Source organism: Catharus ustulatus, chromosome 4, assembly GCF_009819885.2.
Source record: "Catharus ustulatus isolate bCatUst1 chromosome 4, bCatUst1.pri.v2, whole genome shotgun sequence".
In the NCBI taxonomy this organism is placed as follows: Eukaryota; Metazoa; Chordata; class Aves; order Passeriformes; family Turdidae; genus Catharus; species Catharus ustulatus.
Window position 1 is genome coordinate 62242077 of NC_046224.1, and position 18581 is coordinate 62260657.

At 41.0% G+C, this 18581-nt stretch overlaps 1 protein-coding gene across 1 annotated transcript in view; it reads right to left on the bottom strand.

Annotated features, from left to right (window-relative positions):
• Window positions 1-18581, bottom strand: part of LOC116995534 (anoctamin-2-like) — a 150212-nt gene that overhangs the window by 76495 nt on the left and 55136 nt on the right. The window contains exons 11-13 of the mRNA XM_033058334.1: window positions 15251-15385; window positions 12876-13036; window positions 8948-9030 (exon numbers count right to left, since the gene is read on the bottom strand). Of these exons, the coding sequence (XP_032914225.1) occupies window positions 8948-9030; window positions 12876-13036; window positions 15251-15385 (379 nt within the window). The remainder of the gene's footprint in view (window positions 1-8947; window positions 9031-12875; window positions 13037-15250; window positions 15386-18581) is intronic.

An 18581-nucleotide genomic window follows, 5' to 3' on the forward strand; every position in this document is an offset into this window, starting at 1 on the left:
ATACTCCTCTACTGATGAGTGGAATTGAGTAAATCATAGAATCACAGAATGGTCTGGGTTGGAAGGAACCTTTAAGATCATCCCATTCCAACCTCTTGCCATGGGCAGGGACACCTTCCACTAGACTAGTCTGCCCAGTCCAACCTGACTTTTCAGGGATGGGGCAGCCACAGCTCCTCTGGGCAACCTGTACCAAGGCCTCATCACCCTCACAAAGAAGAATTTCCTCTGATATCTAATCTAAACCCGCTCTCTGTCAGTGTGAAGCTATTCACACTTGTCCTGTTAGTCCTGGCCACTGTAAACAGCAGCGATTCCAAATCTTATGTATTCTCCAAGAGGCACATCCCTGGCAAACCCTGCTTACCTACCTGGATCTCCTGAGTCACTGGAAAGGAGGAGAGGAACAAGGAAAGACCTCAAGGTGGTCCGGGTTCCCAGTGGGGCAGTGCTGGATAAAGACAGATTTAACCTCTCTGGGGAGGGAAGCACTTGTGCTACCCCAAGTGACCCAGCCTTTGAGTGGCCCATGCCAACACTCCAAGGAATCAAGAGTATCAATAAAATATTGAACAATTTTGAGCCTTGAAGAAAATTCAGTTCTAGAAAGGACAGAGGAGGTCATTAAAATGGAAAAGGAATAAATGAAAGTAAATGAGAGCATGTTGATATGTCTGGTACAAGAGAAATAAAAGAGTAAAATATACTTAAGTCCCAGGATGTTCTGGCAAATCTCTGGATCAACAGTCTGGGAGTGAAAAAACATAATCACACACCTTTACCAACTTCTTAGAAAGCAAAGAAATTTTCACCTGACTTTGTTTTTACAGTTTACAACTTTAAACATATTTAAAGTGTGCCTTCATGTGTAATCTTCTAGTGGAACAATAACTGGTACTAAACAGTTTCCCCGAAAAGCTGAGGGATAACATTCATTCTTCAGCATTCCTTCTACAATCATTCTAATGAAACTCTTATCCTCCTAAACACAGGACTTAAATATAATATTGAAAGGATTTGTTTAGAAGAACAGGGCTAGCCAAGGATCATTAAATAATGAGTGTTAGTAAGAATTTAATGAAAGTCATGGAAGATGAAACCCACAAAAGGTTAATAAAAAAGCATGCAAAGAATTTTTCAAATATTTGGAAGTATGGACCGAACAAGAAAATTAGAATAGTTATGAGAAAAATGAGAGATAATGCATCTGGAAAAAATAATCCAAACTAAAGATCTCATAGGCACAAGAAACTTCAGGCTGCAGAAAGGAGATAGTTGAAACAAGACAAAATATTGTTGCTACAAATTCCCCTGTTACCAATACTGGAGATTTTTTCCCAAGAGGGCTACATAGTTACTTTATTAGAGTCTCCACTTTAAGGATTTTAGCAAACAAAAATATCTTATGCTTTGTGGTTTAGTAGATTCTATTAAAACTTCAGAAAAAGGAGTCTGCTCCTATCCTTTGCAAGGTGAAAGACAAAGTGAAGCCATCAAATTGATCAGATCAAAATTAATTTTGAAACCATGATAGAGAAAATAAAAAACCAAGACCAAATTAGGTGAGAGCAGAAAGTATCTGTAAACATATTTAATGTCACAAGTCAGCTTGTTTTTTATTTTGTTTAATTCTCTTTTACTCAATCTACCTTCTTTATTAATTTGTCTTATATCAGCAGTAATCCACAGTGACCTCAAAGACTTCCCTTGAGGGTTCAGTAATTGCAAGGGATTTTTTTTAAACTCATCAAATAGCAAAAGGAGGAATCAGACTTTGAGAATTAGTTTGCAAATAAAGTAAAAGAGTTGGCAAACATTTTACAGAGCACAGACATCCTCCCTGTTATAATGAAACACTGTAACAGCTTGACTATTTGAGCAATACCAAGACCAATGAGTGGAGAGTCCTTGGCATTTATTTCAGTTAATGCAGACTCTCTATCCACTTGACTTCAACGTTCTTGCCCAAATTCTAAAATTTTGTCTTTTGTAATTGCATTTCTATTTCAGTTTGCACAGGAACATTGGTAAAATGAGGGAAAATCTCTTCCACCCAAAAAAATGAAAGCAGAAACATGCTGGAAATACAGTTTCTGAAGATTCATGAGAGAAGGCAAGAGTTTCTATTGCCCACATCATTAATTGGAGTCCATCAGTATTTCCTCCCCAAGCAGAAGAAGGGATGGATCCTCCCACATCTATTCCTGGTTTATTGATGGCCATATTCCTTATTACACACTCTGAACTAGAGTGATATGCACAACCTTTCATTGGGTTACACAGTCACACAGCTGTGGCAGGGCACATTGGGTGGAGAAATTTCAGGAAGAATTGCTTCACTGGAAGGGTTGTTGAAGCACTGGAATGGGCTGCTCAGGGAGGTGTGGAGTCACCATCGTGGGAGGTGTTCAAGGAATGACTGGATGTGGCACTCAGTGCTCTGGTCTAGGTGACAAGGTGAGAACTGGTCAAAGGTTGGACTCAATGACCTTGGAAGTCCTTTCCAACCTAAATGATTCTGTGGTTCTGTGTGTGTTTATTTATGCACAGTGGTCCTGAGGCTTTTTTCTGCTATCATGGTTCTGGTCTGAGTTTGTTTCTTTTCTTTCCCTCTCCCATTTGTTTAGCAGAGGCTCCAGTACTTTTCAACACAATTATCTGTTTTCCACTTGGTACCCAATGCTTGCCATTTCTTTTGAGGATTTCAGGTGTCCAAACACAAATTCTCTAAGTCTGTACAGCTGCCAGCTGCAAAGATGCACAGGGAGTCTGCTTTCTCAGACTGCCATTGCCAAGACATTTACAAATAAATGGACTAAATTAGTGTCTCGTGTGACTCTTTTGAAGGAAGAGATCTGGCCCAGTGTGTTTAAAGAAAGCAATTAATTGAAAGGTTTATAGTCAATGTCCACAAAAATTACACCAAAGGCATTTATTTCAATGTAACACAAAAAGTACTTCTCAGCTCTTCAAATTTATGGTTGTTTTTCTCCCTGTTTTGGTTCTGTAACTTCCCTTCCTAAAGAAATTGACAATCAATTTCTTAACTACATCTAGTCTTAAAACTCCTGAGCTTCTTCCTTGTCCCCTTCTGGCTCTCTTAAGTGACCCCACTTCTGGTTCCTTCTGGGCTTACCTGATCAGACACAATTCTCCCTTTTCCAACATAATTTTCAATACTTATAAAGACTTTACCATCACTGAAACCTGATCCACTAACTTTCTACAGACAAATTTACCTTACAGATGAAAGGTGAACAAAACCTGATCTAACTTCTGGGGTTCTCTTTGAAGTACCAAGAAGTGACAGGCACAGAGCATGATTTTCTGCTAAAGATGTAATGCCAAGAGACATGTGCATTATTCTTCAAAAAAGACCTGGATCAACCAGAAAATGCCCAGAAAGAAGCAAGAATAAAGAGATACATAGAAAATCCTTCCGGTACCAGAAGGGAGCCACAGGAAAGATGGAGAGAGACTTGACAAGGGCCTGGAGTGACAGGACAAGGGGGATGGCTTCACACTGACAGAGCAAGTTTAGATGGAATATCAGGAGGAAATTGTTCCCTGTGAGGCTCTTACACAGGTTTCCCAGAGAAGCTGTGGCTGCCCCATCCCTGGAAGTGTTCCAGGCCAGGTTGGATGGGGCTCTGAGCAACCTGGGATGGTGGCAGGTGTCCCTGCCCATAGCTGGAGGGTGGAATGAGATGATCTGTAAAGTCCCCTCTAACCCAAAGCATTCTGTGGTTCTATAAGTCTCTGAAAATATTTAGGAACTAAGACTGTAAGAGCAGAGGCTTGTTCATCTTAAATGAACAAGGGTGACAGAAATATGATTTTGAGTTGAATTATGCTGAAAAAAGGGACAGAAGTAATCCCTATCTTGATCTTTGAAAGATAAAGTAAGAAAAAAAAAGAAGAAAAAAATTAACATGTAGCAAGGAGATTTAAAAACCACTAGGAAAAGCTTGTTAGAAGTACAGCTAGAGAAGCATTAGAGTAGATTACCTAGGGAGGAATTGAAATCTCCACTGCAGGATTTATTTAAGAACAAATTAGACAAATATCTCTTCATAATGATTTAAGTAGACTTGATCCTACAACGCACAAGGGATGGCCCCTCAAGGTCCATTCTGGTCTTATTTTATGACTCTAAGTTCCTAATTTTTCAGCTTGTGCTGAGATTTGTCTGGCACTCCTTCACTTGTCATAAACAAAGGATTCTTGCTGATCTCAAAGTTCCTCTCCACAGACTTTTACCGTTTCAGGCCTCTTCATCACAGGACCTCACAAACCTATAGAGTCTTTCATAGCATTTTGCAAATATTAAGCTAAATATGAGGATTTTATACTGTGAGTGATGACCTTGAATCACAGAATCACTAGGTTGGAAAAGACTTTCAAGATCATCGAGTCCAACCCATGTCCTAAAGCCTCAACTAACCATGGAACCGAGTGCCACAAACAATCTTTTTTTAAACACATCCAGGGATGGTCACTCCACCACCTTCCTGGGCAGTTCCTGATCACTCTTGCCATAACAACTTTTTCCTAATATCCAACCTGTATTTCCCTGGGTGTAGCTTAAGCCTCTCACTGATTCTGTCAGTGCTGCCTGGAGAAAGAGACGAACCCCACCTGACTACAATCACGTTTCAGGGAGCTGCAGAGAGTGATGAGGTCACCCCTGAGTCTCCTTTTCTCCGGGCTTAACAAACCCAGCTCCCTCAGTTGTTCCTCACAGAGTTTGTGTTCCAAGCCCCTCACTAGCTGCGTTCCCTCCTCTGGATGTGCTCCAGGTCCTCCTAATGTCCTCCCTGAACTGAGGGGCAAGAACTGGACACAGCACTTGAGGTGTGGCCTCACCAGTGCTGAGCACAGGGGAAGAATGACCTCTCTGTTCCTGCTGGCCACACCATTCCTGATCCAGGGGCCATTGGCCTTCTTGGCCACCAGGGCACACTGCTGGCACTGTCCAGCCACACCGTCCCCAGCCTGTAACGTTGCAGGGGGGTTTTGTGGCTAAAACGCAGGAATCAGCACTTAGATTTATTAAACTTCATCTTACTGGACTCTGCCCATCCATACAACTGTTCCAGGTCTCTCTGCAGAGCCCTCCTCCATTCCTGTAATTACTAGGATCCTCCTTCCCACCCTTTTTGTGAATGGGTGTCACGTTGGCTGTTGGAACACTGAAGCCACTAATGTGGTGGCACTAATAACTGGACAGCTTGCAGTCATCTGGAACCTCCCCAGTGACCCAGGATTGTTGGTAAATGATGGAGAGCGGCTTCACAAGCTCATCTGCCAGCTTCTTCATCACCCTGGGATGGATCCCATTTGGTCCCATAGATTTATGAACATCCAAGTGGCTCAGCTGTTCTCTGCCTGCCTCCTGGATAACAGGGGGATCATTCTGCTCCCTGACATCATCTACCTTCCCAGGAGGACATTTGTCCTGAGGACAAGCTGTCTTCCCACTAAAGACTCAGGCAAAGAAGGTGTTAAGCACTTCTGCCTTCTCCTCATCTGCAGTTACTGAGTTCCCTCCCACATCCATTAGAGAACAAAGATTGGTCTTACCTTTCCTTTTCCCATTAATATATTTGTAAAAGCATTTTTTATTATCCTTTACCAAAGTTGCCAAATTAAGTTCTAACTGAGCTGTGGCCTTTCTAATTTTTTTTTCCTACATGCCCTTGCAACACCCTTAAATACTTTCTGAGAGACCTGACCCTCCTTCCAAAGATGATACACCCTCTTTTTATTCCTAATTTCCTTCTAAACTTCGTTGCCCATCCAGGCTGGATGTTTGCCTCGTCAGCTCATCCTTCAGCACACAGGGACAGTTTGTTCCTGCACCCTCAAGATCTCTGCTTTGAAGCACGCCGACCTTTCCTGGACTCCTTTGTTTTTAAGGGCTGCTTCCCAAGGAACTCTCTGAATAAATCTCCTAAATAGATGAAAGTCTGCCCTCCAGGAGTCCAGTGTAAAAGTCTTATTGGTATTTCTCCTGATTTCCCCAAATATCAAGAACTCTATAATTTCATGATCACTTTGTCCCAAGTGGCCTCCAACCACCACATCTCCCACCAGCCCACCTCTATTTACAAACAACAGATCTAACATAGTCCCTCCCCTGGTGGGCTCACTCACCAGCTGCAACAAAAAGTGTGTGTTATCCTCCACACATTCTAAGAACTTCCTGGACTGCCTCTCTTCTGCTGTAATAAGTTCCCAGCAGATGTCTGGTAGGTTGAAGTCATCTACAAGAACAAGGGCTGGTGATCCTGAAACATTCTCCAGCTGCTTATAGAATAAGTTGCTCACCTCTTCTCACTGGCTGGGTGGATGATAACAGACTCCCAATAGGATGTCAGCCTTGTTGACATTCCCCTTAATTCTTACCCATAATCATTCAACTCCATCATCATTAGTTTCAATACTCATGGAATCAAAATCCTCCCTAATATAAAGGGCCACCCCTCCACGTCTTCTCCATTTCCTGTCTCTTCTGAAGAGCTTGTGGCCATCCAGTGCAGTGCTCCAGCTGTGTGAGTTGTCCCACCATGTTTCTGTGATGGTGACTACATCACAGCTTTGCTGTTGCACCATGGCCTCCAGCTCCTGTTCTCTGTTACCCCTGCTGTGTGCATTGGTGTACATGCACCTCAGCTGGGCTACTGATTTCACCCCTAACTCAGGCTTACCACCCTCGGGCCTGCTTCCAGAGATCCCCCTTCCCCCTTCAAACCTAGTTTAAAGCCCTCTTAACGAGTTCTGCCAGTTCATGACCTAAAATCCTTCTGTCCTTAACAGAGATGGAGCCCATCCATTTCCAGCAGGCCAGGTGCCATAAAAGTTGCCCCGTGATCAAAGAATCCAAAATTTTGTCGATGACACAAACCTTTGAGCCACTTGATAATGATGTGAGTTCTCCTATTCCTTTCACTATTTTTGTCAGTCACCAAAGGGACTGAGCAGAACACTACCTTTCTGCCCTGCCAACCACTTGATCCAGTGCCCTAAAGTCCCTTTTAATTGCCCTGATGCTCCTCTTTTCAATCTCATCACTGCCAGTCTGGAGTATCAGCAGTGGGTAATAATCAGAGGGCTGGATCAGCCCAGGGAGTCTCTCAGTGATATCCTGGACCCAAGCCCCAGGGATGCAGCATATCTCCCTGTGGGATGGGTACTGTCAACATATGAGGCACTCTGTTCCCCTTAGAAGCGAACACCACTACAACTACCCTTCCTTCCTTTTTAATGTCAGAGGTGGTTATCCATCTGACAGATGGAGTGTAATTGGGAGGCCCATTGGGCAGATCATTTTCTTCTACACTATCTGTCTGACCCTCTGCAGCCAGGGCCTCATACCTATGAAGGATTGGCATCTGGGTAGGTGATGGGGATTGGGAGGAATTTTTATTACTTCCCAAAGCAGGGACCCATTTCCACTCCCCATCATCCACCAGGTGTGTTCTTCTATTGCCTGATGGTGGGAGGCATGGGAGGCCTTCAGAAAATCAGAAAAATAAGGTTCATCAAATATGGAACAGAGCCCAGAGTTTTCTCTCCAGTCTCGTAGTTTGCCCTGCAGTTTGTACATGTCTGTGAGGGAGAAGTTTGACGTCCCTTGTGGGACAAGCAGTAATTTCTGATTTGCTAGTGCACTAGGTTTGCATTGCAACTCACAGACAGGGAGTACTGAGTTGTACTGTGAGCATCATCCACATCATAACAGGGGAGAGAGTCACTAAAAAGCTGAAAAATGGAGACAAAAGAGAGTAGGTTGTTGCCAAATCATCAGTGAAGGAATATTTCTGCATTATGGGATAGCAATGGAAGAAGAGGAATACTGGAGCATGCTGTCTGTTCTCAGGCTTATCTTTTTGTTTCATCCAAATATTTTGATCTGGGAAATAGGAAGTAGAGGAATAACATCACTACCATCCGACATCATGAAGTCCATGATGTCAGCTTGCTTTTCCCCTATGGTATTTGCACTCTCCTGAGTGCTGAGCTCAGCCAGTAGGGCTGAAGATTTGTAGGTAGCCTGTTGTTATAGGAACTATGCTGGAACACGAAGAGAAGAAATTAATTCAAATCCTCCCAGCTAACCAAGACAGTTGTGGATTTCTGAATATGACCCTGTTCTAGAGATATCTCAGCATCTACTGCCAGGGGAAAGTCCAAAGACTACCTGTTCTTAGCATGATATTTATTTATGATTTGAATAACTTCACTCTCTTTAGTCAGGGTTAGAAATGAGTCCTTGGATGCGAGACAGTCATTAGAACAAACTGAAAGATAGAACTAAGAAGAAAATTAAGGATTTTGCTAAGTACAAATGAACAAGTATATCTCATTTTCAGTCAATTTTCAGTCATGGCTGGAGACCCCATAGGTCATTGAAAAACTCTTTCTGAAGAAACCCACACCATTTATTGTTTTGAAACTGCTCTGTTGGTGAGCACCTAGAGCTCAGGATCATGTACCTAAAGCATCACAGATGTCACCCAGACCTCGAGGCAAAAATTGCTAATGGTACTGTGACCTGTGGCTGTCATCATCACAAAGAATTGTTGTTACACATAATGAACTAACATGACAAAGTATTTATTCAGCATCATTGTATTACTGCTCACTATGAAATCTGTAACTATACAATACGGGCATTCTCAGCAAAACATGATCTGCTCTTACCTTATAATCCTTTTCAACATTCATTATTAACTTCAGAGTGCTGAACCAGTAAGATATAGGTGAGGATTTCCTAAATAAATATTGATACTCCAAACTGCATCAGTTACAGTTCTTTATCTAAGCACAGCTACAAACTTCATTGGGCTGGACAACTCGTGAGAAATCTATACCTTTATGCTTATATAATATACATCTATAGAAAAATTAACACAATAAATTAGGCCAAGAAGAGGAGACTTACTTCTTCTTCTTCTAGTCCAGTCAGATCCCAGAAGTAACTCAATCTCATCTGCAAACGCTTCCATTGTTCAAGGAACATGGTAGCTTTAAAAGAAATTAACAGTTTTAAAAATTATAAATCCAAAGACTTGTGACTAGCACTTGTGTGACTTACAAGCTTCAACTGATATTTGAATCCCATTAAGCTAGACCATTTAAAATTAAGCACTAAGAAACAGCCTCAGGACCAATTTTAAAGAAAGAATTCAAGCCAAGTATAGGAACAATAATTACTGTCTTTTAAAAATAAAATACAGAAAGATGGAACATGGATTGTCCAGAGTCACTGTTAAGTTCTTGTCAGGGAATGGAACTGAGCCCATAACTGTGGATAGCCATGGAAGATATCACCTCTCTTAATTCACCATGAAGCATTCTGTGGTAGGTTTAGCCTGGTACTGAAATATCTAGGATCCCCATCAAGAAATACATTACAGTGGTGTAGTTAAATGCTTTTGTCCTTCATAGACATGGTGATTTTGCCCTAAAGGACTGGCCTCTGGTTCAGCCTCCTGCTTCTCCTTTTTTTTTTATTAATAAGAAGGAACAGATGTTTTACTGGTGTCTCATATTTACAGTCTCCAGGCTGTCCTCTCATAATTGCTGTTTCCTCAGTATAGCTTTTTCCTAGTTGCTCACAATTTATGGACTTACAGACTTATTAGAAATAGCACTTGTAAGTCTTGGGTTGTGGACACATATTTTCACATTATAATATCAATATAAATATCAATACTAAACCAGTACATGCCATCTAAAACCAGCAAAACTCTAACAATAAAAGCTATACCTATAAACAGCTGGGGGCACTGTTTCCATTTTCTTATGCTTCACCTCACTTTTTCAGTGGGTGAAAAGGATATTGTAAAAACACTGTTAGATCACAGCAGTGTTTACATCACTGTGAACGTCTTGTAGATAGTCCCACAAGACAGAAAACAGTGGAGAATCAGATCAGCTTCCCTTGACTGCATCTACACTGTCTGCACTGAGGAAAGTGGGAACTCAGTGAAAATAACCTGGCTCTTACAAATAATCTGTCCCAACAGTTAGCTGCAAATATTTTCCTCACAGGTATCATCCCACCATATAAGAAATAAATATCATTTAAAGACAGGACTGGCAGCACACCGAAAGCTAATCCAGACATTGAGCAACTATGTCGCTATCTGTGTTTCTCCCTTACAGAAGACAGAACATATAAAAGCTATATTTAGCATGGTTTGAAAACTCAAGGGTTTTTAGATATCCTAAATACAAAAACATTTGGTTGTTTTATAGGGTGCTATTACTCATTCCATTCTTTCCTGTTATACAAAAACTCAGTTCCACATTTAGCTCTATAAGAAAAGACTTGGTTTGATGCAGCAGCTGCTCTGAAATCAGCACGTCTGCACTGACTTACACCAGCAGAAAAACTGAACTGACAGAGGGCAGGTTTGGATTGGATAATGGGAAGAAATTCTTCCCCATGAAGGTGCTGAGGCCCTGGCACAGGTTGCCCAGAGAAGCTGTGGCTGCCCCATCCCTGGCAGTGTTCCGGGCCAGGCTGTATGGGGCTCTGAGCAACCTGATCATGGCAGGAAGTTGGAACTGAAGGAGCTTTAAGGTCCCTTCCAACACAAACCATTAATTGATTCTGTAAAATTTCTAATACAAGCATCTGACGCTAAAATTCAGCACCAGGACATTGGTGACATCAAGCCCAGGCAGACAGGCATTACTGTGAGTATGGACACTTGCAGCAGGAATCACAAAGACACTTCACAAGGAATCAGGATCAGCTACTAAAAGCATGATTCCTTTGGATATATTAACCTTTGGAAGCCTTCTGTTTTCTAAACAATGGGAGAAAACAAGCAAGACGAAAGAATTCCTGTGCCCAACATCATCCTGAAGTGAAGCTGGCCCAGATCAACATAGTTTGCTCTTTTAAACATACAGCTGGAATAGGTGTGTGAGTGAGCTCTGCCATTCAAGAGATTGAGCTCTAGATATAACCAGCACAGTCTCTAATAGTAGGGCAGCAAAATTTGGTGTAATCTAATACTTAACAGGCAAGCTGGGCAGAGTTAGTAAAGGCTCCATTATTTTGCCTTCCTGCTCTTTGTGTGTGCCGGCTGCATTTTCTTGAACTGACAAGCTCAGTTATCATGGTCCCAAGAACAGACTTTTCTAATCTGTGGGAAACATTTTTTGGAGGAGGGCTACAGCTCTGAAAGAATTTTGTTATTCTTACATGCCTTCTTTTAAAAGCAGTGCATATGGAACTTTTTGTCCTGTTTTGTTCCATAACAGATTCTACTAATTTGTCTTAGTTCAAGGATACATCAACATTTTCTTTTGCACATTGCATTGCTGATACTAAAATACAGTTGTTCTGGATGAGGTTCAGTGGCAATTGTCATTTACGTGGATGCCAGTTTACAGTAAACTTTCTCGGTCAGGAAAATTATGTTGTATTTATCTTAAGCTTCACAGCAGCAGGTGACACTTAATGCACCAGTCTATCCTCTAATCTGAAGTAGTAAAATTAATTATTCTGAGAGTCTATAAATTTATCATCTTTCTTCTAATTCTCAGTCATAATTCTCACATATTCTCTAACATTTGCTCTAGGGCTTCCAGGAACTGGCAAATAAATGCTTCTTGCTTCCATGATGTGCTCTGTCTGCAGTTCCTTAAAAACTTTCTGCTGTCCTCACCCAATGTCAAGCTACCAACCAGTCCTTTCCAAAACAAGTTGTAAAATCTTAATAGGCTTGCGAAGAATAACACACTGGTTGCTGAGGGATGGCTATAACACAATAACATTTCGCTCAGTTTCATATTAAGGATAATAATTTCATTTTGGGAACAATAAATAGGGAAATAAAATCGTTTTACAGTAGCAATAGCACATTTAACTTTCACAATAAACAAGCTCTAGTGTAATAGAGAGCATAACACCAGCAATAATTCATGCAAGCACAGTACACATGCTTGTCAGGACAGAGGTGAGGCCAGAAAAAATAAGAGTAATACTACAATGCATTCATTCATGTTTATGAAGTGTTTTGATATCCTCATGGAGACAGGGATATTTGCCATTAAAGAAAAGCAAGCTTGTTTAAATGGGATATTCTAAAGTATATTATAATTAAAATGATAATAGTTCCACTGCTCTTGTAATGCCATAAAGTTTTGATAAAATTATGTGACTGAATTGTCCCACAAGGAAGTGAGACTGTGCTTAAATTAGATCGTTTCAGCTGTCTGCACCATACCAATACTCTAATAGATTCTGGCCCCAAATGCAGAAGGCGTTAAAAGGGTTTGGCATGTTAATGGGAAATGAAGAAAAATTAGCAAATACATGGCAAAGTTGAGAAGTGCCATTAATGGCACAATTTCCTCTATGGAGAAAATGGACTCAAGATGTGCCAGGGAAGGTTCAGGTTGGACATCAGGAAGAATTTTTTTCCCATTGGTGCTGGAAGGGGCTGCCCAGGGAGATGGTGGAGTCACCATCCCTGGAGATGTTTAATAAACAACTGAACATGGCACAAAGTGTTCTGGTTTAGTTGGCAAGGTGGAGATCAGTCAAAGCCTGGACTTGATGATCTGGTAGATCTTTTCCAGGCTTGATGACTCTGTGATTCTAAACACGGCAATAGAGGAAGAAAGGACATTTTTTCCTTCCCTGAACTACACAACTCCATTTATTCCAGAGCTTGCTGTTGACAGTGATATTGCTTTCTCCAGTCTCAACACAGACAGATCTCCCTGGCCTTCTGAGGATTGCCAGCTTCCAAAAGCCATAGGAATCACATTCAGTCAAACAGCACTCTGTTATTCCGTGAAGAGTCCAAACATCAAATGGCATCACTAACTTGCAAAGCACTACTCACCCCAGAGAGCCATAAAGATGGAGAAGAAAACCGTGGCAGGGTTGTCAAACAAGTGACTCGCTCGAGCGGTGGCACAGGCAGAACTGAGGTTCCAGTAATCACAGAACTTGTCACACAGGGGGCACATGGTGAAGGCATTGCGCTGGTCACACATCTCCTTGCTGGGACAGACAAGGGCACAGGTTCCTCTCAGTATTCCAGCTCAGAAACTATGGATGTGCAGTAGTGATATTGAGCAACACATCACAGCTATTACAAGCTCTCTGCAATATATGTGGCCTGCACTTGCATAGAACAGGAGCTGTGTGTTTCCTGAAGGTACATTGCCATGGACAATAATTTTTAAAAACCTCAGGGGCACCTTATCAACAGGAAAATGATGCAACACTCAACCAGAATGATCACTGAGTGCAGTATTAGTGAGTTAAGGAAGACAACATCACTGAAGACTGAGGTTAACCACTCTAAAAAACCAAAATTCAAACAAAAAAAAGTGGAGTTTGCATCTCTGAAGTCGTTTATGTAATTTGATACAGATCAGGTTTAAATCACTGAAAAGAAACACTGAAGTGATCGCCAAGGAAATTCAGTGCTGCTGTCAAAATATACTTTTTTTATATGGTGGCACAAAAAAATGAGAGGAAATATTTTTTATAGATTTGAAGATCCTTACTGTGAGGTTGTTATTTTTATTCTCTGTCTTATCTGCTATGTATGTATCTGATTTCTAAAGATCTTTGAAAAAAACATTACCAGTATCACATTGTTTCACTGATAGCTGGTGTAAGGCGATTATGATTGTTCCTATATGGACCATCCTAAAATAGGTTTTTCCTTACAACTATAAACCAAAAAAATCCAATTTATAATAGAGCTATTCAAGCACTATTATGAATATGTTTGTATTATATAGTTTAAAAAGCATGCAGCTGTTTCTAGCTCTCATGCTGTTACAGTAATTCTCTATTTCAAAAGGCAGCAGAGGGTGCTGCAGATACAGCCATAAATCTCACTGGAGCTTAAATGTTAGCACAAGCTTTCACCCTGACAAGCACCAAGATTTATTCAGATCAAGCTAAGAAAACAGACCCTGACTCAGATGAGGTGCTGTTCATCATTTACCTATCAGTAACCTTGTCTACTGCAGTGATTTTAAAAGCTGACAGTTCAGGGACTCTAATGAATGTGATCAGTGTACAAGTATTGTTTCCAGCAGAAGTCAGACACAGATAACACAGAGGATTTTTTTTTTTCCAGTGGGAAGCAGACATTAACATCACAGTGTCACTTTGGCAGTTTTTGTGTAGTATATTCCCCGCAGGATACACAGAATCCAACATTATTTTGTGTCTAAAAGGGGAATACTGTGAAGATCAAATACAGAATCATAGAATGGGTTGAGTTGGAAGGGACCTCAAAGCCCATCCAGTTCCACCACCTGCCCTGGGCAGGGACACCTTTCACTATCCCAGGTTGCTCAGAGCCCCATCCAACCTGGCCTTGACACTGCCAGGGATGGGGCAGCCACAGCTTCTCTGGGAAACCTGTGCCAGGGCCTCCCCACCCTCACAGGGAACAATTCCTCCCCAATATCCAATCTAACCCTGCCCTCTGTCAGTGTGAAGCCATTGCCCCTTGTCCTGTCACTCCAGGCCCTTGTCCAGAGTCTCTCTCCATCTTTCCTGTGGCTCCCTTCAGGCACTGCAAGGCCACAGTGAGGTCACCCCAAAGCCTTCTCCTCTCCAGGCTGAACAATCCCAATTCCCTGAGCCTTTGCTCCCAGCAGAGCTGCTCCATCCCTCTGATCCCTTTGTGTCCCTGCTCTGGCCTGGCTCCAGCAGCTCCCTGTAATTCCTCTGCTGGGATCTCAGGGCTGGAGGAGCTCTGTAGTTGGGGCTCAGCAGAGAGGGGCAGAATTACATCTCTTGATCTACTGGCATTTGCTAAATCTTGTAACTATTGTTCATCTTACTTGTATAAATGGTCTGATTTTTTAAAAAAGTAAGAATAAAGTGTTCCAAGAGTCGTAGACAGTGTTTTCATTCATTTCAGTGAGCTTTACATAACGACTTTCTGAATGAGCAGTTTGCTATGTGCACTCATAAAAAGCAAATTAATATCTTAGAAAACAAACTCAATATAGTGGACTCACTACACATTCCTGTTTCGGGAGGTAAGACACTGACCAGTCAAATAAATGTGTGACCTTCAAATGCTGTTCTATGCCTCTGTGCTTATAATGCTTGCAGGGCTGGTAATGATACATCACTGCACTTCAGACAAGCGAAAACCAGTTATTCTCACTACAGATTAACAAGAAAAAGCATAGTCTTATAATTTTCAAATAACAAATCATGGATCACAGGTAAGCTTACCTAGGAATGTCACTTTCGATGGTTACACATCCATATAGAAATACAATAATCCCAACTACTGAAGATGGAATGAGGAATTCTGTGTATAAACCCAGCCATGCAAAATAAAGTCCTATCTTTTCTCCAAAATACTTCCTGAAAAAGAAGAAAAAAAATAAGAAAAAGCACATGACAAGGGTATCATTTTCAAATGTGTTTTAAAGCTACTAAACAGTCACAGAAAGTTAAAATACAAATTGTGAAGGACATTAAGGAAAGCCCTGAGGATCTTGAAGACAATAGGAACAAATGCAGGGAATTATTTTGGCATTTGGAAGTTTGGGCTTCTCTGTTCTGAGAAATTAAAGACAGTTCTGGATCATTCTCCTGAGCTGAAATTAAGCAGGTATCATTGCAATACATAATATGTGTTCAGAGAAGACTGTGGTCTTTGCATCTCTTAAAAAAAGTCATTGAAATAGGAAGAAACATTGGAAAATAATTGGCTTCTCAGAGGAGCACATTAATTTTTGCCTCTGTAGTACTCCTGGATTCAGTTAGTGAGAGTCACAGAAATGACATCTTGGGACCATACTGACAACATCCTCTAATATCTTAAAAGATGACTAATCTGGAACTGCTGCTAAAGGAGGGAAGTTTACTTGTGCACTTAGCACTGGCTTTTCAGAAAGAATATTTTTGTCAGGTTAACAGCCCTTGGACAGCTGGTTAGAAAAAACAGTGGAACAGCCCACTGCAGATGTTGATAAATAAGTGGTAGAACTCAGCCCAACATCTTCATGAATCACACTGCAACAAGTAAACTAAGCATGAATGAATCTCACTGATCATTCCAATGCACAGTTAGGAGCGATTACAAATATTGCAAAACCCAAAGCGCTTCACAGAACTCAAGAATCTCCAAAATTTAGATACAAAGCAACAAGGTTAAAAACATTTCACAAGCCAGAGGGGAAGATGGAGCAGTGTTGGACAGAAAGCAGCTATACAGACAGTACTCAGGGCATGACATGGAGTGTGAGTCAGGGAGACATTTACACTTTGATTGCAGCAAAAATTAAAATAAACTCATGATATCATGTTGAAAGATAAGACTTGGTCCTCATAAAGGTTGATCCTAGTTTGAGATTTATTCTGATCCCATTTACCTCAGGGAATTTTTATCCAAATTAAGTACCCCAGATTAAAATAATTCCTACTGAAAATTATTAAATTACATTTTTGGAGGCATAAACTGAAATTTTCTACTCCAGAAGTTGGGTCTAAGAGCCAGACTGCTCGTGCCACAGGAGAGACAGTGCAGGAGTGTAACCATGGCAGAGAGCCAAGGGACAAGAAGACAAGCCTCCACAGTCACTTCCAGCTCAGAAGAAATGAATAAGAGAAGTAACAGTGAGGGGCTTTTATTACTACAGATCCTGCTGTCGTTCTCACACCATCACAGCTGCAACTAACTCCACATTTCCAGGCTCTCCCATGGAAAACTGGCAGGGCAATCCTGCCTATTTCAATTTTGCCTTCCATGAGTGCCTCTATTTTCTCATGTCTAACCGAACTTGCTTGTGCTTTAGAAAGGACACATCCTAAAGGGGAAAGTGAAACAAAAGCATTTTGAGGTAATACACAGACAACATTATCTTCAGTATGAGATGTCATCCAGAAGCTGGGAAATTTCAGGAATCTTCTAGGAAAAGAGTACAACCCCTACACCTGATGTTGCAAGGTATCCTAACTGTGAAATATCAAACAGCACAAGTGAAATCACACAGTGTGGCTTGCATGGCAATAACGTCAGATGTGAATCACCTTGGGACAATGGATTTGAAGAGAATACAAGGAAATACAACATTATATGATACAGTATATTTTATGAAATAATAAATATAAATATTGGTATTGCAAATACAAGCTATATAATGTGGGACTGCTCTCTGTCCTGGTACATGCCAGATAATTTCAGAGGTAATTATAAGAAGCAGCTTTCCTTTGTTTTCACATTTGAAAATAAATACATGTTTTAATATACCTATATGTTAATATACTATGTTGTAAATAGAGTTTGCTTAATACACATGTTTTAATACACTCTTTTTAATATGAAGTGAGAAGAAATACTTTATTGAAATATAGAACTAACCAGAAGGCCTACAGTTTTTCTTCAAGCCTCCTGTGTGCGTCAACAAACAGCAGCTATGGTGTTGGAACAGCACAAGATAGAGGGAAACTCCATTTGCTCTCAAGTTTCCTTCTACTGGGGAGTGACCACCTTAAATTTGACACTAAAGCAGGAAAAGGAGGACCAGAGGGACTTTATTCTGATCATGTCTTCTTCCTGCTTCCTTGTTTGTAGAGATGGGCAATGGACACAGCTAGTAAAGCATTTGAAATAGCTCAGAGCAGGCACAAAGAAATTGTCCACAATCTAAGCTGTTCAAAACTCTCTGTTCTTTTGACAAAAGGCCACAAATTAGCACAGAAAAGGTTCAAATGCCAGCAACACTATAGAGCAGCAGATCAGGGTCAGGGAAGTTCAAGTTTATGGCTCAAGAGGCTTCCCCTCAATTTTTAAGTCTTCCAGTGATTAATGTAATCTGTAACTTATAAAATGAAGGGTCGCTATTTGTATCCATGCCAAAAGAAAGTGAGAAGAGCTCAACAATGTCCTGGCAGTATGGAAAAAAAGCAGTTGCCAAGAAGAAAACTGCACTGTGTTTTGTGGCTTAACTGTTTTGAAAAAGGAAAATTATTAAGGTATTGTGCCCCAGCTCAGTCCACCAATGTGCCGGAAAGTGAAATAATCTAAGGAGAAGCAATGACAGAGCTTGGAAACATAATGAACAATTTAGATATGAGTTTATCAAGTCAGAAGAACAAAGGAAATAGACATGTCCTTTCTTTGACACATCCCAAGAACTCTTCTCTGGTTCCTCTGAACAGGAGTCAAGGCTCTGCAAAACACCTGTGACCCCCTGTACCAACATCTACTGCAGCTGCTGCTGGATTCAGTAGTGAATGAACAGAGGGGAGAAAAAATGTGTGCTTCAAGGGTAGAGGAAGATGTAAGTCAAGGAAAAGTATTTTTACAAGTTTTTATATATTTACACCAAGAACTTGGCATGTTCTCTCATTTACATTGGGATAAAACCAGTCTGACTTTATTATCCTACGGGAATTACCCGTGATTTATGCTGGCATGGCAAAAGAGGAGAATTGAGACCAGAGTCTTACCCTACCTCAGTAGCTAATTCACATCTGCCTCACATATATCCAGGCAAAGCTAAGGACTAATCCTTTCCAAAGTGTGCTGCTCATGGATAATGCAGAATGCCAC